Source organism: Trichoderma evansii (genome assembly GCF_050947405.1).
Source record: "Trichoderma evansii strain SZMC 28006 chromosome Unknown GGI43scaffold_11, whole genome shotgun sequence".
Lineage (NCBI taxonomy): Eukaryota > Fungi > Ascomycota > Sordariomycetes > Hypocreales > Hypocreaceae > Trichoderma > Trichoderma evansii.
The window spans coordinates 683215-703539 of record NW_028145195.1 but is presented as its reverse complement, the minus strand read 5'-3'; the positions used below and the strand labels follow the sequence as shown (position 1 = coordinate 703539).

The 20325-nt window shown below is 47.9% G+C and overlaps 4 protein-coding genes across 4 annotated transcripts; 2 read left to right on the top strand and 2 right to left on the bottom strand.

Annotated features, from left to right (window-relative positions):
- Positions 1–286: 286 nt before the first annotated feature.
- Positions 287–7306, bottom strand: GGI43DRAFT_384296 (type I polyketide synthase; the record flags this gene model as incomplete). Its single annotated transcript, XM_083203500.1, has 4 exons — positions 287–1135; positions 1207–6490; positions 6565–6949; positions 7006–7306. The coding sequence occupies 4 exons, from the start codon at positions 7304–7306 to the stop codon at positions 287–289; spliced, it is 6819 nt and encodes a 2272-aa protein (XP_083060225.1).
- Positions 7307–8793: 1487 nt separating this feature from the next.
- On the top strand, positions 8794–10373 carry GGI43DRAFT_58610 (serine hydrolase FSH). Its single transcript, XM_083210045.1, has 4 exons — positions 8794–9169; positions 9239–9565; positions 9629–9727; positions 9819–10373. The coding sequence occupies exons 1-4, from the start codon at positions 9128–9130 to the stop codon at positions 10098–10100; spliced, it is 750 nt and encodes a 249-aa protein (XP_083060224.1). The 5' UTR covers positions 8794–9127; the 3' UTR covers positions 10101–10373.
- A 297-nt stretch (positions 10374–10670) lies between these two features.
- GGI43DRAFT_406389 (glycosyltransferase) lies at positions 10671–12919 on the top strand. The gene is made up of 3 exons (XM_083206140.1): positions 10671–11587; positions 11686–12342; positions 12411–12919. Exons 1-3 carry the CDS (start codon positions 11049–11051, stop codon positions 12682–12684), a joined length of 1470 nt encoding a protein of 489 aa, XP_083060223.1. The 5' UTR covers positions 10671–11048; the 3' UTR covers positions 12685–12919.
- Positions 12920–12979: 60 nt separating this feature from the next.
- On the bottom strand, positions 12980–16220 carry GGI43DRAFT_406385 (uncharacterized protein). The gene has a single exon (XM_083206139.1). The coding sequence runs from the start codon at positions 15445–15447 to the stop codon at positions 15157–15159; it is 291 nt and encodes a 96-aa protein (XP_083060222.1). The 5' UTR covers positions 15448–16220; the 3' UTR covers positions 12980–15156.
- Positions 16221–20325: the final 4105 nt, after the last annotated feature.

Sequence of the window (20325 nt, the reverse complement as noted above, 5' to 3'; positions counted from 1 at the left end):
TCTGGGCAAAGCTGCATAGAATTCGCTTAGATAAGAGGATCTACGTTATCGATTGCACGGCTGCAGTCCCTGAGGCAGCAACAGTCTACATGTATACCGTCGTCATTGTACTTTGTATGGCGGGGCTAAATCATCACCAGTAACAAAGAAATGGGAAGAAGGCAATTCTTTCCAACAAAACATTCAAATGGTTTGTAATGCTCAATTAACGTTAGTAATCTATATTCAATTTTTCACATGAAGCAGCTGACAATCTCGCTCTAACCAGGTAACGACTGAATCCTCCTTATTTCTTCGTCCAAACGCCCTCGATTCTCGACTTTCGCAGCACCAGACCAGCCAAATCCGCAACCCGCCCGCTAGTCAGCAGTTCTAGAACTTGCAAATGAGCCTGAAGCTCTTTTCCAATCCAATTCCGAAGCTCGATGGCATTGAGAGAATCCAGCCCAAAAGCAGTGATGGACGTGTTTCCTTGTCGTGCTGCCATCACCTCTTCTGACAGCATCAGAATGGTGCCGAGCTTATCACGAAGACCAAGCGTCACGATATCCTGAGCTTCTTCAACAGTTTTGCATCTACGAAGCTGCTGAGAAATGGACAGGCTCTCAGATCCCGAAGAGACGTCAGCGTCGGCTGATGTGGCGAGCACTGCCTCACGCATATGAGAGAATTTGGCATCAGAGGCATAGAATGGCATCGACGAGGCATTGCCAAAGCCTAGCCCGGTGATTACCTGGCCTTGGCAGAAACAGTCAACCTTGCCCGTCATTGCAGACTCGATCAATGCCAAGACCTCTGCCTCGCCTAAGGTGTTGTCTGACAAGTTCTTCATGACCTGTGACATTTTGGCTCCATTCTCAGCCAAATAACCAATACCCTCTACAGCAGCAAGATCGATAGATGCGGCTGCTAAGCCTTGGCGGCGTCGGTGTAGGACGAGAGCATCAAGGTACGTATTGGCTGCAGAATAATGTGCTTGGCCTCGGTTGCCTACTATACCAGCGACAGAGGAGAGAACAATGAAGAACTGGAGAGGAGTTTTCATGAGGGCATTGTGGAAATTCCAAGCTCCAGAGATTTTGCTTCTAACGACAGCTTCATAGTCTTCAAAAGTCATCTTCTCGAAAAGGACGTCCTAAGATATTTGTTAGCAGCTGGATCAAAAGATAGTGTCAACACTGGCAAGATTTTTGGGGAAAGACATACTCTAAGAACCATGGCAGCATGAATGATGCCCCTGATAGGCGGAAGATCGTCTTGCAGTTCCTCCACCAGCTCCATGACATTTTTCTTATTGGCAACATCGCAAGGCACTACGTATATTGAGGCACCTAGCTTTCGACTCTCCTTCATCAGCTTATTAATACCATCCGTTATATTACCGCCTCGAGACAGTAAGACGATGTGTCGAGCACCCCGGCGTACCATCCGTCTTGTGATGGAGCGCCCTAGACCTCCTGTTCCACCAATGATTATATATGTCGCATCACGCTCAAGCATATCTGAACGAGGCGGAGGATGTGTAGCTCGGACCTGACAATAGCCACCATGTCTCACCACCAACTTTCCTACCGTCTTGCCGCTTTGCAGCTTACGAAGCGCTCCTTCGACATCTTGGAGACTGACGGAAGTGATGGGCTCAATGGGCCTGATTGTCTTATTTTTGAGGAGCCGCATGACAGACGCAAAAGCGCGCTCCAAGATTTTGGGCCGCTCTGCAGCAACAAGTGTCAAATCGACTGAGCTCAAAGTGCAGTTATACTCGAGTTGGGCCATCTCAAGTCTTGTATTATTCGTGATATCTCGCTTGCCTAGTTCAATGAAACGCCCGAAAGGTGCAAGGCAATCCCATGTTTCGCGGAGAAGGTCGCCGGCAAGCGAGTTGAGCACGACATCGACTCCACGGCCGCCGGTAGCCTCTCGCACTGCTGGACCAAACGCAGTATCTCGACTATAGAAAATATGGCTATCTGGGATGCTGTATTTCTCCATGATAAATTGCTTTTTGTCTGCACTACCAACAGTGGCGTAAATCTCAGCACCAACCATCTGCGCTAACTGGATGGCCGCTTGGCCAACGCCGCCAGATGCAGCATGAATCAATATCTTCTCGCCGTATTCCAGCCTAGCAAGATCCATGATACTGTAATATGCGGTGCAATATACGACGGGGATTGATGCTGCTACCACAAAGCTCATGTCATTGGGAATAACAGCCGCGCTGGAAGCAAGACATCGAGAGTATGTGCCATATGCCCCCAGAGACATGGCAGAGACTCGATCACCAACCCTGAACGAACTAACTCGAGAACCGATGCGAGACACAGTGCCGCTGCATTCAACACCGAGATACGGGCTGGATACTTGACCCATGGCGATGACAACATCTTTAAAGTTCATTCCTGTGCACGCCACCTTGATTTCGATTTCTTCAGAACCTGGAGGAGTTTCACGCTCATCCTTCCAGTAAAGAGAATCAAGGGCACCATAAGTACCGACGGCCACAGTGAGACGCCGCCCAGGCTGGTCAAAAGGTTGTAAATAAGGTGGCGAATTCGAAGTTTCTGTCTCGTGGAAAATTGCAAGGTTCATGTCATCTTGCTTGACAACTCGGGGTACCATCAATTTGCCCCCTTCTTCCGCAAACTCATAATTCACAGGAGCATCGTCTTCGGGTACCGTGATAGAGACCTTGATTGCACGAAGAATGAGCTCGGCTGTGTCACGAGCATCGAGCTTAGAATGAGGATCCAAATCAAGAGAGGCAACAGCTTTGTTTGCCTCAGAACGGACTGTGCGTAAGAAACCTTGCGCAATGTTGTTCTCTGGCTTCTCTGCAAAGCGATACGCCCCAGTCGTCACCCAGAGCATAGAATGGCAGACGGTGAACAGATTCTGCAATTTCTCAAAAGTTTCGGCCGTCATGTTGGCAAATATAGGCTTGTCTATTTCGGTCAAACAGATGTAGCAAGACGAGGGCTCGGGTACGACATCGGACAGAGCAACTAGGCGCGGAGTTTTCGCCGTACGCAATGCCAGCAGATCCAAGAGAGTCTTTTCCAGAAGATGGCTTCCATCATGATGGGAGATGAGAACAAAATCAATATCGTTTAAGCTCTCATTAACACTGTCCTCTGCAAGATCACCATTCAATTCTTTGGTGCTGCCATTTTCCACATCATTTCCATTTACCTCTCCGAGAGACTTTTCGAGCTTGTGGTGTCCATCTGTGTTGGATTTGGAGCCATTGGCCCTGTTGGCTCCATTGGAGGCTCGATGTTCGATCTTTTGCCCGCTACTCATGGCTGATGTGTGATTGATAGAGTTCTCAGTCTCGTGGCCGTTTTGAATAGCACCGTTCTTTATATCTTCTTTTCTCAGTTCCTTGTTTTCCGCATCAAGTGGCTCCCATTCCATCTTATAACAGATAGATCGTGGACTCATACTCTCAACGATATCGCCATTTACTGGGGTCGTCCTAAATCCACTGATCTTTACCACGGGCGTGGCGGTATCTTGATGCCAGGAATCAATGAAAAAGTCAACGGGCCCAGGGGCTTCAAAATTTAGATATCCGTTAACAACGACTTGTACCTGATCGCCTGGTTTGTTTGGCAATGCGCTACTTATATCAAACTCTTTGACGGCAGAGGGCATAAAAAGGGAAGGCATCTTACCGCTGCCAGCACCAAGTATCGGAAACGTCAGCTGAAAAAATAGATCAATGAACGCTGATGGAGCAATAGATGCTGTTTCATGAGACAGCGGCATGACAGCTGCTGTATCAGGAATCGTTAAAGAAGCAGTGACATATTTTTCACCGAGCTTTAAATCAGCATCTGGTGAAATCCTAAAGACCCCGCTATATCCAGCTCCTCGGGCTTCCAGTTCAGAGTAGAAATTGTCAATGGAAAGCTGATGTGAGTTCATTGTCTTGATATGCTGGCGGCGAGTAGAAGCGGCTTGTAGCAAAGCACTACTGACCGGATTAGCTGGGACTACCTTTTTAATGCCAACCAATCCTCTGCAATGCTCCAACCAGCCTCTGGCTGAATTCCACGATAAAATTCGAAACTCGTCCCACTCATTAGAGTATGATCTGGTGCCCTCGGCATAAGGCTTCAGAGAGAATACCGTCTCATATGGAACGCCATCATCCAGTATGAGAGCTTTGGAAACTTGAATCTCTCGAAGACGGAAGTTTTCGATTTGCGCAGTTGGAATACCCCGCAACTGTGCTCGCTGTGACGCTGCTTCTACAGCCATACAGATATAGCCCGCTAAAGGAAACGTGGCTAGAGATTGCATGCGATGATCTTTAAGCCAAGGCACGTCGTCTGTGGAAATAACGTTCTTCCATCTAGGCTCAACCTCGCTATACGAATCCTCCAAGAGACCTAGGAGATCATGGCGATCAAATGGTTTCTGACGCATCTGCTTAGCTGACCGAGGCTCAAACCAGTACTTGTGCTCCGACCAACCATACGGATAAAAGTCTGTGACAAGAGTAGGGACTTGCACGCCTTGATTAGGACGGTTAATTTTACGCAAGTTGATTGGGTAGCCCTTGACAAATAAGCTACCCGCACAGTTCAAGATCGATGAGGTAGCGTGCTGGTTACGAACCAGAGAAGGCAAATATTTGACTCCTAAAGCAACCTGAGGGCTGATAGTTTTCAGGATCTGCTTAATTGGACCCTCAAGGGCAGAGTGCGGGCCAACCTCAATAACGATGTCCGGCTCTGTACCAAGATAAAGCTCTTTGAAAGCTGGAGAGAAGAGAACGGGCTTAGTCAAGTTCTCGACCCAATATGATGGGTCGAGTAATGATGTCGATTCAATCTTCTTCCCGAATAGCGATGAATAAAACTCAACATTCGGGGAAGCCTTGGATATCACGTATTTGATGGCGGATTTGTAGTCATCAGCAACTAGCTGCATTTGAGCAGAGTGGTATGCCATCGTCACTCGTAATTTGCGATTGAAGATGCTTCGACTTTCTAGTTCCACAGCCAATCTATCGATATCTTCTTCGTCTCCTGAAGCTGTAATGGAGTTTGGAGAGTTTTCGCAGGCTACATTGACCTTTTGTAGCCCTAGAGTCTTAATGATGACTTTGATATCTTCAGCTCCAGCACCGATAGCGAGCATGGCACCTCGAAGATCGGGATGCTTGATCTTCATTTTCGAGGCAACTTTACCGCGCCAATAGGCTATAGACATAGCGTCCTCAAGGGTAATGGCACCAGCAGCAAAGGCAGCACCAATTTCACCGCTGGAGTGGCCGATGACAGCTGAGGGCGAAACTCCCCATGCGTCCAACAGCTGTGTAAGGCCAATCTGTAAAGCTGTGCATGCAGGTTGTGAGATGTGTGCCTCATTGATCAACGTCTTCTCGCTGCTCTTTGCGAGCTCTTCCAACAGAGAGAACTGGGCACCAATTGTTTGCAGATAGTCGCTGCAAGTTTCAACGGCCTTGGCAAAGATTGGATGGCTTTCCATAAGCTCCTTTCCCATCTCTGCCCACTGGGCTCCTTGGCCGGTATATACAAATGCTACCTTTGGCTCCTTGGTAGCCACAACCCCTGAAGTGGCGTTGACGCTGTTGAGAGCATTTGCAAGCTCGCTACACGAAGATGCTGTAATAGCGATGCGCCACTGCAGATGTGTCCTCCTTTCTCCAAGTGTATAAGCAATGTCATTAACTAATCGCTTCTGGAAGACTTCGGGGTGTTGTTCGATATAGATGCCAAGTTTCTCAGCCTTTCGCTTGGCGGCACTTTCGTCATGAGCAGATAATACGAATAGTCTTGGAGTCGTGTTCTGACTATCTTGAGGAAGATCCGCAAGGGACGTTGGAACCTTTTCAAGCACAACGTGCGCATTAGATCCTCCGAACCCAAAGCTATTAACACTGATGAAGCGCTTGTTCCTTGGCCACGGTCGGATACTGGTTGGAACTTTGATGTTCCACTCATCGAGGGGGATCGCCTCATTTGCCTTTTCGAAGTTGACATTGGGAAGAATAAAACCCTTGTCTAGCATTATTGCTGCTTTGATAATGGAAATAATCCCACTTGCGTTCTCTAAATGGCCAACGTTGGATTTTACCGAGCCCATATATAATGGCGTACGCTTTGTACGCCCGTTTCCAAAAACACGATAAACGGAATTAGCCTCTATTGGATCACCAGCTCGCGTACCAGTTCCATGGGCTTCGACGTATCCAGTATCTTTTGGAGAAATACCGGCTCTAGCATAAACGTCGCGAATCAGCTGTTCTTGTGCATCACCGCTAGGATTCGTCAGTCCTGTGGTTTTGCCGTCCTGGTTCACACCCGTGTTGATAATGACCGAGTATATCTTGTCGTTGTCAGCCAATGCTTTGTGAAGTGGTTTGAGAATGAGACAGCCTGTGCCTTCACCTCGAGCAAAGCCCGAGTTTGCCCTGTGATCGAAAGCAAATGTCTTTCCATGTTCGTTGAAAAGACTTTGGCACGTCAGAATTTATTTATTAATTTAAGGAGAGGATATTTTGTATGCGATAAAGCAACGCAAACTCACCCTAATCCGGACATGGAAATCATATAATGAGGCTGAAGATGCAAGCTAGACGCTGCGACAATGGCAGAGTCTGAATCTCCTGATCGGATGCTCTGTACTGCCAAATGCAGTGCGTATAAACCGGATGAGCAGGCCGTATCTGCCGTGAAGGAAGGGCCATGCAAGTTGAAGTAGTAAGAGATGCGCCCAGCCTGGATGGACTGGTGGTTACCTGTGGCATCATACATTGGTATCTGATCTACCTCTTTTAAGGTACCAAGATGATAATTTGAGGCCGTGCCGCCGATGAAAACACCCATATTGCTGCCGGCAATGGCGTTTTTAGGAATCCCAGCATTCTCTAAAGCTTCATACGTGCACTCCAAAAGGTGTCTTTGTTGTGGATCTAACATTAAGAGTCAGCCACATGGCATTTACATATATACATGCATATACACATACCCATGGCTTCAGCCTCTTGCCTTGTTATATTAAAAAATGGTGCGTCAAACGTTGACAAATCGCCAGTCATGAAATATCCACCTTTTTGGTTAAAGCAACCTTTCTTTTGGGGATCAGGGTGATAGTATGCCTTGGCTGAGTATCGTTCTTCAGGAATAGGTCTCCAGCCATCACGAGAACGCGATAACATTGTCCAAAATTCTTCAAGCGTCGAGACACCGCCTGACAGGCGGCAAGACATGCCAACGATGGCGATAGGCATGGGAGCCCTTTGGGCCGCATCTTCATTTGAAGACGCCATGATGATCTGAAAGTGAGCGTCTCTTTCGAGATCTCAAAAAAGTAAACCAAGGATCTACTTGGGGATTTTTTACGTTACATCACCAGAAAGTGTTCAAAAGGGGCAAATAGAGCAAGAAGTGAAAATGGTGCAGAGAGGCTTATTTAAGAGTGATTTCTCAGCATATTATTACTCTACGGAACTAGCCTTTGTCATACAGCAAGAGTATTAAGATAACAGTTCTGAGAGACACTCTATAGTCGAATTGGGAACCAATGTTTCACTGTACCTGTTGGGTCTCAGTTTCCATAAACATCGACCAAGATTCGTGTGGCTTACTGACATCAATAGTTTGCGGTGTTTGAGCTTCTACGCCGCTTAACCACCTTGTCGGTACTACAAGAATGTCAGCTCGCGATTCACTGGCCAATGCCATGTTTTTAAACATGGAAATTAACATCCTGTCGTGCAAAAATAGAGGCAGCTATGGGTTGACCCGTATTCAGGATGTCTCACCAACCCTTTCAGCCATGTCTCCAATGTGCTGCAAACATCGAGTTTTCGGGCCCCTTCGGGCCTTTTACACATGGATATGGATGCCTTTCAAATTAATCAGTGCCTGTATCAAGGGGCTGCAAGATGAAATACTGGGGAATTCTGAAATGCTTCTAGAGTAAGGCTGGAGGATTTGGTCCGTTGAAGAATAAGAAGGATAGGCATATGCTTGGCTGAGCCATTGATGGCTGCTATATCGTCATTAACGCGTGTACAGGAATAAAGCTGAAAACGCTATACCCCTATATCTCATGTCCAAGCCTCCGCCTTGATAACGCAGTACAACACCAGCGAAATTATGGTTACATACAGGACGCAGACATTTGCAAATTTGGCAAAGCCTATAGTGCCGCGATTGAAAATGCCTTACTAATAGACCACATATAGAAAATCTTAGTAATATTCGTTTAAGACTGACCAGCCACCGATATATAATACGAAGCACATAGATACACTACTTTGTCCATTGGACTAAAGAGAGGTCTATATCTAGTAACATCGAAGATAAGCTTACGTATAGGGGCAGAATGATGCTGTCACCTTTTTTCTTTATTTTAACTTGCTAATGTCATACAAGGGGGGAGAAAATAGCGGATGGCGCTTCGGCGAATTTGTGAAAACTGTCAAAAAAAGGAGCTCCAGAGAGGGATAAGTTTAGTGCAGTGTAACGGGAAGACCCGCCGCCAAAGAGGCTTAGTTATCCCGTTGGATATGATGCCAGCTTGGGGAGCAAATGGCGCCAGGCTGTGTGACACTCATTCGATGGCTTCAAAATGTGGTTTTGTACTAATTTCCTGGTAGCGTTGCCACTATGGGCCGATGGCTTGGATTCATCCCTTGGATGTTTGACCATCTCCTTCCTTTCTTCCGATTAGGTCTCAGTATTTGACACATTTGCCTATGAGAATAGGTTAATTGTGGGAAATATTATTCCAGCCAAAATGTATAAATCAGACTACTCGTGATTGAATCCGTCAAAACCTGATTTGAAAGCGATAGGTGCGACATTGTCTCAGACTAGACGCAATTTCTCCGGTGCCGCTCTACCCCGGGTTCGTCCCTTGGAAGCAATAGCGAGACAGCGATTATGCAGTTGGTGACCTGAGTCAAAACAAGGGATGATATTAATTGTTGATATGTGGCACATATTCTCGAATTAAAAGCATAAACTTCACAGAGAGATAGAAGTGTTTGAAGGGAGGACCTTTTCCTTGGTCCTCTGCCACTTGATTTGACCCAGCAGCTTGTCCGATTATATAAATCTTTGACTAGCATTACTTTGGCAGCATGAAGGTTCTCTGTCTTCACGGAGCCTTTGGCAGTGCTTCTGTGAGTTTCAATGTACAATACTGTGAGCTTTGCCCATGTTGCTAATTCCGTTACCTTGTACGTGGCCAGAACTTCAAGGTCCAGCTTGGCATATTTACTGATGCTACCACGCGACCTGGCGTGGAATTCAAATGGATCAATGGGTTCACGAGGGCAACGCCGCCACCTGGCTTTGATGACTACTTTGGCGCTCCGCCGCTGTACCGATTCATGGACATTGATGGCATGAGCGAGCTGGAGCAAATGATTACCAAGATTAGAGATATGCCCCAGGGCAGCTCGCCTGAAGAGACGATGCGGAAGCTGATAGCCAATAAAGAACAGTTTGCTGCTCCTGTCGTGATTAGCTCCATGAACCGGCTGATGCGGCTTCTGGACGACGATCCGGAGATTGATGTGAGTTCTGGCTACTCTTTATTATGGGAACATGATTGACTGACGTGATTTGGGTGAAATAAGAGCATCCTTGGTTACTCTGAAGGGGCAACAACGGCGGCGACGTTGATTCTTGAAGAGCAGCGCCTCTTTAAAGAGCAAGGCCGCCCTCGACGCATCAAGGTTCGACGCCCCTACTTCCAACTTCCCTCTCTTCTGTTTTTTTTTTTCTTTACTTCTATGAGATATTCACATTATTCTAACTGACTAATAGAGTGCCATCTTCTTTGCCGGTTGGCCCCCAGTGCGCATCGTGGATGGGCGCGTTCAGACGCTGCTCGCAGATGAGCACGACGTGATGATTGATATCCCGACATGCCACGTAGTAGGCTGCAGCGATCCATACATTCATGGTGCAGTCGCGCTTTATGGATTATGTGACGAGGATACGGCCATTTTGTTTGATCATGGGAAGGGCCACACGGTTCCTAGAGACGAGGTAACAGTGAGAGAGCTGTCAGAAGCGATTGAGAAGACCTTTGCTCTGGTGGCATGATATGATGCTAGCGATGGAATTAAAAGCATATTTAGATGGATAATAATCAGAGGCACTGGACAGCATGTCAATATTTAAAAGTAAGACATTGCACCATAGTTTCGGTTCCCGCGTCTGTTGATCACGGCCCGCCCTCCTTGTGTTGTAAAACAACTGAGAGTCCTGGTTTGGGAGAAATAGCACCACCAAAGACCCCTTTGTTGCTTTCGCGCACTGGTACTTTGCGAAATAGCATATTTTTTGATCGAATTTTTTTAATATGTCAAAGGCGGCACAGATATTTTTTTTTTTTTTTTTTTTTTTTTTTTTAAATTTTTTTTTTAAATTTTTGGCCGAAAACGGCAGCATCTTTTTAAAGAGTATAGAAGCGGATGCCTCACTCGGAAATATCTTTTAGTGAGGAGGAAGTAGCCTTTGCGAGCGTTTTCAGCTAGATTAAAACCTACAAGTGCAACGCCATCTACTTTTTGCTTCCGCCTAGTTATAGGTCTGCAACCGTGTAGATCGCTTCCGTCTTGAAATCAAACTGATTTTTTAGGTAAAGATTATACACCAATAAAATTCTACAGTGCTCGATATACGTATGTCTGCCACCGGCTGCCCGGGACAATAGACTCCAGATAAGGTGGACGGATTCACGATCCGAGTTGGATAAAAGTGACAGGAACAGAAAAAAAGGTGCTTTCGTATAGATAGAAGGCTCGTCTAAAAGTTTGTCTGAAAGCCTTCTTTTTAAAGGTCTTGGCAAAGGCGAGTGAAAAGTAAACAAAAAGTGACTGATGAGTGACTGTTCGTCGATTGCAGCTGGCGGGCAGCTAGGCGGTGCGGTATAGTAGCTGGCAAAATTTCCTACCGCCCATCCTTCCTTCCCATCTTTACCTTCTCTTCTCATCATCTCATCATATTCCTCTTCTTCTCTCTTCAAGCATCTTTTTGTAGGAATCCCCAATGTCTTCCTACAGATCAAAGAGAGTCCTCTTCATCACCGACGTCGAGCCTGGCGAGCTCAACGTCTTCCTCGCTACCGCCCAGTCTCTCCGCGATGCAGACATGACCGTTGAGATCCATCTCGCCACTCCTCCTGGTTTCCAAGATGAAGTTCCTGCAGGTGCCGTCTATCACCAGATTAACGGTTTGCCCTTGATGCAGGCGGTTGAAGACCACTTCACTCGCAAGCAGAACGGCGTAGGCTTCCCTCTGTCTTTTATCCAGCCGCCTGGTTTTAGCAACACTCGTCAGGCTATTAAAGATGCTGCTGCAGTCCACATGCCGTATACGGGACGCCAGATGGTCGATCTCTTTTCCTCTACTGTCAACATTATCAGAGATGTTAAGCCTACTCTGGTTGTGGTGAACAGCTTCATGGCGGCGGGCTTGACAGCCTGTTATCACTTGAATGTGAAATTCATCTGTCTTAGCCCCAAATCCATCAAGGAATTTGCGGCATCGGAACAGCCTCGAGGTGCGAGCCTTTGGAAGTTCCCAGCGTGAGTTACATCAAACCTAACTTTATATCTACTTTGCCTATCCCATGTCTCCCCTGCTGATCTTAGACTGCGCTAACATTTGCTTAAAATTGATCAAGGCTCTTCTCTGGATTCTCCTATCCTGTTCCTTGGCATAAAATGCTCCTGAATGCATACTATGTCAGGTTCACCGCAAAGGCATTCAAAAAGGACCCCCAGAGAAAGGATGTTCAATCCTATCTCACTGCCCACGCCGTCCTCCGGACCCCTATGGATCTCATTCGACGTCGCCCTGAGAACGTCAAGATTCTAGTATCTTCCCTTCCGCAGCTTGATTTCCCGCTCAAGGTCCCTGCTCATGTTGTTGCCTGTGGCCCCATCATTCGCCAGCCAGTCTCTGTTTGGGTTTCAGAGTCCGACTTGGCTGAGTGGCTTGCAGAGGGACGAACCATCTACGTGAACATGGGATCTCTTGTCAAAATGACCGAGGACCAAGCAGTGGAGCTGGCAAAAGCCCTAAAGATTGTCATTAACGAACTTGATAAGCAAGTTGAAAAGGGTCGTCTCCAAGTCCTCTGGAAGCTCAGAAAGTATGGCTCGTACTCTGTGTTTTTGCCCGGATGCAGAATCGAGCAAGTCCTCTGCCAAGCATTCCAACAGGACCGAATTCGCGTTAAAGATTGGGTCCAAGCCGACCCTCTTGCCGTGCTTCGAAGCGGCTCCGTCGTCTGCTCCATTCATCATGGTGGAGCAAACTCTTACAATGAGGCTGTTGTGTAAGTCCTATCTTGAGCATCCATCGTTTTATTGTTAGCTAACGAAGAATTTTTAAAACAAATCGCAGTGCCGGTGTCCCTCAAGTCATTATCCCCGCGTGGACCGACTGCTACGATTACGCTCAGCGTGTTGAGCATCTCGGCATCGGTCGATGGGGTACTCGTAACACGAAGAATGGCTGGTCGGCACAGGAGCTCTCTACCAAAATCCTTGAGGTGCTTGTGGGACAGACCTCGATCGCGGTCAAGAAGAGGTGCAATGTGCTGAAGCAGATTTGCGAGTTCAGTGGCAGTGGTGCAGACTGTGCAGCCCGGAATATCCTCAGCGAGTGCGATCAATGATTATTGAGATTGATATTTTCACTTTTTTGGAAGGGTACTTTGACGAAAACGTTGCTAGGCACTGAAGGGAGTGAGACAGATGGAGAGAGTGTGATATTCGGAAGTACACCTTGATCAGATTTCAAACAAATGCGCCGCTATATGATGCGATATGATGCGATACCAATGGAATGGAAATAAGGACTGAAATGGAATTGAAATTAATTAGTAAATAAAATATCATCGTCTTTAAACATTTCTCTTGCTCTTTTTGCCCTTTGTTTTCTATTAAATTCGCTGGAGATGTTTTGGGAATCAGTGGTGGGGTAGTAGGAATCACGGTAACTTTTGTTTTCAGCCACTAAAGACTTGGTCTTGTAAGTGCTACCCATACATACAACTTCGTCTATGCTCTTTTTCTAGATACAGCCTATCCTAAGGATTTACAACTACAAAACAACAAATAAAAATCAAACATCAATTTTTCTATGGATAAACTTCAACGACATAACTACATTGAAAGGCACCATCTCAAGAGGCCTCATTGGGCAACGTGCCTCATCTACACAGGCTAATTCAACTGCCGTGCTCCTCCGTCCATCTTATACCGTTTCTGCATAGAAGACAGCACAGAGCAGCACCCGGGATCTGCCTGTGCCTTAATTAATGCGAGTTAACAGTGACAAGCACGCTGATCAGCAAGGTCCCCCTCTCTAGCCACATGGGATTATTCCCTGTTGCATAGGCGGTTATGCAAAATAGTTGCATGGCGCGCCTTTGCTCGCTCATATCCCCTTGCTGCCGCCGCCACAGCTGCTTCTTGTCAAGGGGAAATAAAGGAGCGGGAGCACGACGTCGAATGCAGCCGTAGCAGCCGTAGCAGCCGCAGGAGAAGCAGCAAAAGCAGCGGGGATTTCACAACACGCCCCAAAAGACCGAGGGAAATTCCGCAAGGTGCAGTGGGAAGAGCCGTAGGTGGGGAATCACACACACAAAGGAGGGGGGAGGAGTTTCGTCTGTTGAGAAGCTACGGAGTTATCTACTGCATTTCGCTCTGGTCTGCAGACAGACTAGAGATGCCCATGTGCTACTCTACGGGCAAGCTAGCTGCGAACGAAACGGGGGGGATCGCAAATCTCGCAGCAGATGCCAAAACATCGGAACCGAACGAGGGGGACAAGAAGCACACAAGAAGGACAGAGAGAGATTGGGGGGGTGTGGACTAAGATAAAAACGAGAGAAATAATCGAGGCAATGACGCAAGTGCTTGATGGTTTACGGGCGACGACTACGAGCCCGTGATCTGTTTCAACCCATCACCCGTCACTGTCACGATGTCGCATCGTAGTAACCCCCATCCATCTTTCTTTTCCATCTACCCCTACACTACACACTTTCACCTGGAGATAAGCTTCCCGTGGAGCTAAGAGCCAGCATCATCTGTAGCAACAGAAAAATAAAGCCCCACGAGCGGAGAGGCGTCGCGGGAGTGATTTCTATTCATGTCAACGCGCCAAGGCGGCCCGTATTGAGCCCTCACATGAGGAAGAAAGAAGGGGATATACTTGGTAGCAAAGATCCAATTGGATGGGCGTCTCACCATGTTGGGTGAGATGGCGCGTCTTCCTTTCTCTTCTGCTGTGCGACGGGATCTACGCGCTTTATCTCTTGTCTTTCTTTTACTCTTCCCCCTCCAGAATGCGATTGGGGTGTCATGCGCGGGCTGCCGCGGGATAATGCTGAATACAGGTACACTAGGCCTGGGAACTAGCAGCAAGTGTGATGGAACGGCATGGCCCAGATGTGGGCACTAAGTTGGGGTCGAAGGGCAGGGGGGGCGGCTCTTCTTTGTCGTCTCTGCTATTCCCTTTCTAAGAGAGCCGCTCGGCTGCTGATCAATCAAAGGGCTCTCCCACCTTCGGAGGTTTGGAGTGTGTAATCTTGGTAAAAGGTATGCGTACACAAAGGCACAGAGTAATCAAATTGTCAAATCGAGCCGGCAGGCAGGGAAAGCCAGCATGGGCTCAATGGGAAAGCAGATCCGGCCAGGCCGGATCGTCCCCCTTTGTGTGATGCACGCATTGGCCATTCTTGCGAGCGTCTCCCTTGTCCGGCTTGCTATCAAATCAACTTCAAATCAACAGCAAGCCCGAGCCAAGCGAAGGCTGATCTGAGCTGTCAAGCGAGAGCGAGTGCGAGTGAGACTGACGAGAGACGATGACGACTGCTGATGGAGGGGGAGTAATAATCATGGCTGAGCGATCCGGGAAAGCCAATCCGATTCAGTCCAGCTTGGTCCGATCGAAACCCAATTGACGGCCAGCAATAGACTGTGTCTGTAATTCTTGTCAAGCCTCTTTATCGAGAGCAATACTTACCGAAGTGATTTGCTCCGGCCGAGGGGAGATTCGACTCCAGAAAACTCCATTAACTCCATCCATCACTTATTTCTCTTTTCTGTCATCTGTCGAAACACACGCGGACGAGACGTCGTTAACGCCACCCCCCTACTTCTCGGTGATGGATCCTCCCTCTCTCTTTTTTTCCCCCACACTCACCAGACCCAACTAGAGTGGTCGAACCGCCCGCCACAAGCGGGCTTGGGAGGCATCCGCTGGGGATGACGTTGACGTACGTCTCTGGTCTATTTTCACATGGCGGAACGGCGCTGAAATCGAAAATGCGGATTTTAATCGATTGATGGATTGACGGGATTGATTGACGGGATTGATTGCCAGGACGAAGAGGAATAGGGCGTTTTGAGGGATCGCCAAGTTTGGGCATTCCAGCCGTCCCGGGCTGAAATTCCTAGAAGAGAATAACGAGTTAGCCCCCAACCTAGGAGAGAAGGGGTATTGGATTGGAAAAAAAAAGAAAAGAAAAAAGAAATAGAAAAACAGTCATCAAGGCAGCAGAGTACCAATTCGCCTGCTCCCAATTGATGCCTACCGGCGTGACGTATGTCAGATATTTATTAGACTAATGGATTAAAAGACAAAACAATAATAGCACTTGATACTGCAATGGAATCAATTTAGGGAATGGCCCTGCAATGTTAGCTTATCGATAGAACGGCTGCCTTGAAGGACAGACTCGTGGGATTTGCCGCCTAGGCCAGGTCAAGACAAGCCAAGTCCCAATCGAATATGCATCCCATTTGCTTCGGCTCCCCTTTTTAGTTGCCTTTTTCTTTCCCATCGTCAGCCCCATCCTTGTGACTCACTCTCGTGCTAGAGCAGGCGGAGCAAGCACCTGGCTAGTTAGTCTCTCTTGCGTGAGTGGTTGGCTTGTGTCAATGTATCATGCACGCAGTTTATGCTTCTCAGATCCAGATTCTCCTCCTCTTTTTTTTTTCTGTCTACACCCCCCGCTACCCTGGTCCTGATTTCTGTCACTGTCTCTCTTGTACTGTCTGTGCCTCTCTCTCCTCTTCCCCCTCCTTGTCCCCTCAATTGCGAGTCAAGTTCTGGACGAATTGGTTGATTGATTGGCAGGCTGACTTTGATTCTCCTTCTCTAGTAGTGTGGCCGAGCGAAATTCTATCGCATATCGCATTCCAGATGAGACAGGAAAATGGGCGCACCGTGCTGTAATGGAGGGTGTTTATATACTCAAGGCTCTTGTATGATGGCTGTAATGGAGGGCAGAGCTCAGGTGGACAGAGTCACGCGAGGAACGGTGTGGATGCCGAGGCGTGAGCCATTGGCCAATGGATTTCGCCTGCGAGCCGCCGAGCTTGGCTACTGGCCAATTGACCAAGAGCTGCTTTGTGCTGCCACTTTGTCCTTCAGCTTCCCTAGGCAGATACCGAGCGTGCCTCCGATAGGATAACGACGGCGGACATGGGAAGAGGAAGGCCTGCAGCAGCTGCAGCTCTTTTGCCTGTGCGTTTGGGAACAAGGCTCCAGCGATTATGGGGACCTGGGGGCTATGTAGGAGAAAGGCAGAGTTGCAGGACCGGACACCGAGTGCTGACAGGATAAGGTGGGAATTGGTTGATTTGATTCGACTGGCTGATTTGCTTTCTGACAGGCATAGGACAGGGCATCGCGCAGCCGGTGAAGGCGCGCGCAGTACAGCAGAGGCCTCTCGCGTTCTGACAGCAAAGAAGAAGGTAAAAGGGAAGAAGCAGTGAGCCAAATGCAAATGCAATGCAACCCGAGTACGTGCGCTGTCTTTGACCAGTAGATCTGTGCCAGCGAGTCAAAGTGTCTGTTTCACCTTGATTTTCCAATCTCCTCTTTGTCTTCTTCATCGTTTGTTTGTTGCGCTGTTCACGGTATGTATGACTCGACACTAACAAAGAAGCAACGCCAGCCAGTCGTTTTCTGCTACCAAGCTAAGCCTCACCTCGCCCTCTAAAAGTCATACCAAAATCAGCACCAGCAAGCAGCACGGCATGTGAGATGTGAGCAGAGAGCACAAGAAACGAATCCACGTCCTCATCCACGCACACGCTAATACGCAACGCTACGCAGCGCAAACGCAGCGGCAACAATGACTGTTTCGAACGACATGCCTCTTGCGATTGGGCTGCCGACTAGTCGCTGCCCAGAATAGGTAGTCGGGTCGTTGGGCATCAGGCACCAAAACTTGACCGAGAGGGGGTTCCGACCAGGGGTCTTGGTCTCCTGTTTTTTGCTCTTGTTGGTCAAGTTTTGGCTCTTCTGTCCACGGTTTGTCACGGTCACAGAGTCAGTCAGTCGAGTCCGTCCGTCCAACTAAGGAGGGGAGCCCTGCCATTTGGGAATCCTTGCACAAGGTTGGTTTTCTCGACGGTGATTGATGCCTTTTTGCTATTTTATTTTATCTATTTCTGATATTTGATTTTTTTTTTATCGGGCTTTACCACGGACACACCCCCCCGTCCACGACCATGGCCGTGTTCCATCAAGTCAAATCAATCAATCAGCCTAGTCGAGGCAAGCCAGTCACCCCACCGACCTGCCCACCTGTTCATCATCACCAGTCAGTCGGGCTTGGAGCGCTGCTAGTACGAGTCGAAGAGCTGAGCGAGGCCAGCTGCGTATTGCGCCACTGCCGCCAGCAATGATGTCGTTTTGCTGCTGGTGCTTTGCATTTGCTTTGCCTTCATTCGCTTGCTTGATTGATTGATTGCGAGAGAAGCAATTGCAAGAGTAATTACATCTTTGGCTTTATCTTTTCTCGTGCCTCTTCTCTGCCCTGCTCACCTCCTCGCGGCCAATTAACCGAAACAAGCCCCAAACCGTTCCCCTCTCCCTTGGTTCTAAATCCTACCAGCCGGGTCCAGATCGACCGAATATTGGTGTAACATGCCTTGTACACCAAAAAAGGCCCTTATCGATGAGGGGTGATAACCCAATTGCCCCTCCTTTTTGGTACTTTTTTATCGCTGCTATCGCCATAATCGCCCAAAGTTGCCCCTCTATCGGCGTTTACTATTATCAATCACCCCCATCACCAAGTTCTTTCTAATTGTTAGTCAACACCGGTCTATGAATTCCGTTTTTTTCTTTCTTTTTCCTTCTTGACATTGGGCAGCATCACTAGTGCAATTGAGTTTCCCCCCCCTTGTTGGGGCATTGAACTTGCAGACCCGAATTCAAATTATTTTTTACTCCCGCTACCTCAGATACGAGCAAATGGCTACAGTGGACTTACACGCTGATTGATGAGATCTGTATGGCTAGTACTGTATCTTGTACCGTAGAACCGCAAAGTACAGGCAAGTATCTCCGTCCATGATCATCAGTCGATAATGATACAATCTTTCCAACACTCCTTCATGATGGGGCAATGTCTCCTCGGCACTACTCTATACAATGCCATTGTTCTCTTTTATTTCTCCCTCATTTCTCTTCTCGCGACGCTCTAGCCGCTGGCCATATGACAACCACACCCACTTAAACAGGGCGAATGAGAAAAAAATATCTAGAGATCCTCCGCCGCCATGTGATTTCTGCGCGAAATCATGTTGCGCATGTCGTCAATTGACCCTCTTTCTCTCCGCTCTTAGCTTCATTTCACTATTTTGTTTACGTCTTTGGATCCCCTTTCCCCTGTATAGGAAAAAAAAAAATTCGAACCTAACTTTAGGGCTGGTTTGCGCCTCTCTTGCGGTGAAGCTGCGGAGAGGCGCTATAAGGGTCTTCTCTCCACTAACAGCCGCCGCCCTCGACCGAACAGAAAGCCAAGCTTAACTAATTTACAGTTGCAAATCTCCCTCCCAAAGTAGAAGGTAACGAGATGTAGAAAAAGTCAATTGTTGTTTCATTTTTGCACAATTTCTAGAACAAACGCCACTTGCAATTGGCGTTCCTGGGGGAATCGAAATTCCAGCTTTTGCATGTTGATCGCAAATGTCGTACACGATTGATTCGCCCTGTAACAGCAGCATCAGCATCAAAATCACTAAAGAAAAACAAAAGCCACTATAACATCCAGCTGCTGCTGGATTCCAAGGGGAGGGGTCGGCGGAAAATCAAATCACTTCTCAGCCCACCCCTTTGGCCTTGTCCGGTGTGCCTGATGACCGCGCCTGAAGGCCGCACATGACTGGGTCCCAAGTGAGATGGGAGGGGAGGGTGGGCGTAGCAACGAGTTGAAGTGCGTGCGTGAAACGAGCGAGAAGGTGAAGAGAATGAAACTCTCCGTGCAGAAGAAGAAGCTGCCATTTTGTGTTTGTCTGGTCCCGAGATACCTGTTTTGGAGGGTGGATGGTAGCATGCATGCAAGTACTGGTGACCTGCCTTGGTATATTCTGGTAATTGATATTACCTGTTGTACTATTCAGACAGACTGTGCTGCTGCTGCATCTTCACTTCTTCAGCTTCTGCCTCAATGACAGGCAGCCAGCGTTACACGATAACAGTGACGCGTCTTCACTGCCCAACGCCAGCCAGTCGATAGGCATCAGTTCGTCTTCAATTGGGCCATTTCCCAATTGCCTCGCTGCTAAGCCTTACCACAAGATGCGTCCCTTGCCTCCAAACTCCCCGTTATTTCCATGTAACAGGCAATGAAGTCACAGGGACGCCTCCATGACGGGATTCGGGTCATGGCCAGTACCTGCTACACGCGCGGCCCTGCAGGACGCGGCCCAGAGTCAGGGTACTCCATACATTAGCCGATGCCACTAAGAATCTCGGCCTAGTACCCATGTTTGCATTTTTTCGTCGGTCGATGATGCAACTTTTGCCCATTTGCATTTGGGCAGTAACTTTTTAGAGCAAGTCCACCACGTTGTTGCAAGGCCATTTTATGCAGTACATTCGCATTACATATGTACCGTAAGGTATGGCACAATGGAGATCGCGCACTTTCCCGGGGGTACCTCGCAGAAGAGCGAAAAGACGCAGGTCGGCCGCTGCTCTCTATTTTTTAGTCTCTTGAATGTCAATTGCTAATTATTGTCTTTCCCACCGCTACTCGGCAAGATGGAGAGAGGACGTCATGATTGATTGATGAAGTGAGAATGAGGGAAAATAGCGGTCATCTCTCTGATACGAAGGCTCCATGTTTCAGCATCCGCAAGACTCACTCATACATAAAGCAAAAAGGAAAATAGAAGATTGATTTCTATCTACACCCCTCTCTTCCCCCTTGCCTCACTGCCTCCTCTCCTTCCTTCTTCCTCCGTATCTGTTATAAAAAGAAACGATAGAAGAGAGACATGGTGTG

Coding starts and splice junctions, on each gene's coding strand:
- GGI43DRAFT_58610 (XM_083210045.1), top strand. CDS start 9,128: ATGAAGGTTCTCTGTCTTCACGGAGCCTTTGGCAGTGCTTCT. Junction 9,170..9,238: donor GAGCCTTTGGCAGTGCTTCT/GTGAGTTTCAAT, acceptor GTACGTGGCCAG/AACTTCAAGGTCCAGCTTGG. Junction 9,728..9,818: donor GCCGCCCTCGACGCATCAAG/GTTCGACGCCCC, acceptor ACTGACTAATAG/AGTGCCATCTTCTTTGCCGG.
- GGI43DRAFT_406385 (XM_083206139.1), bottom strand. CDS start 15,447: ATGCCCAAACTTGGCGATCCCTCAAAACGCCCTATTCCTCTTCGTCCT.
- GGI43DRAFT_406389 (XM_083206140.1), top strand. CDS start 11,049: ATGTCTTCCTACAGATCAAAGAGAGTCCTCTTCATCACCGACGTCGAG. Junction 11,588..11,685: donor AGCCTTTGGAAGTTCCCAGC/GTGAGTTACATC, acceptor AAATTGATCAAG/GCTCTTCTCTGGATTCTCCT. Junction 12,343..12,410: donor TCTTACAATGAGGCTGTTGT/GTAAGTCCTATC, acceptor AACAAATCGCAG/TGCCGGTGTCCCTCAAGTCA.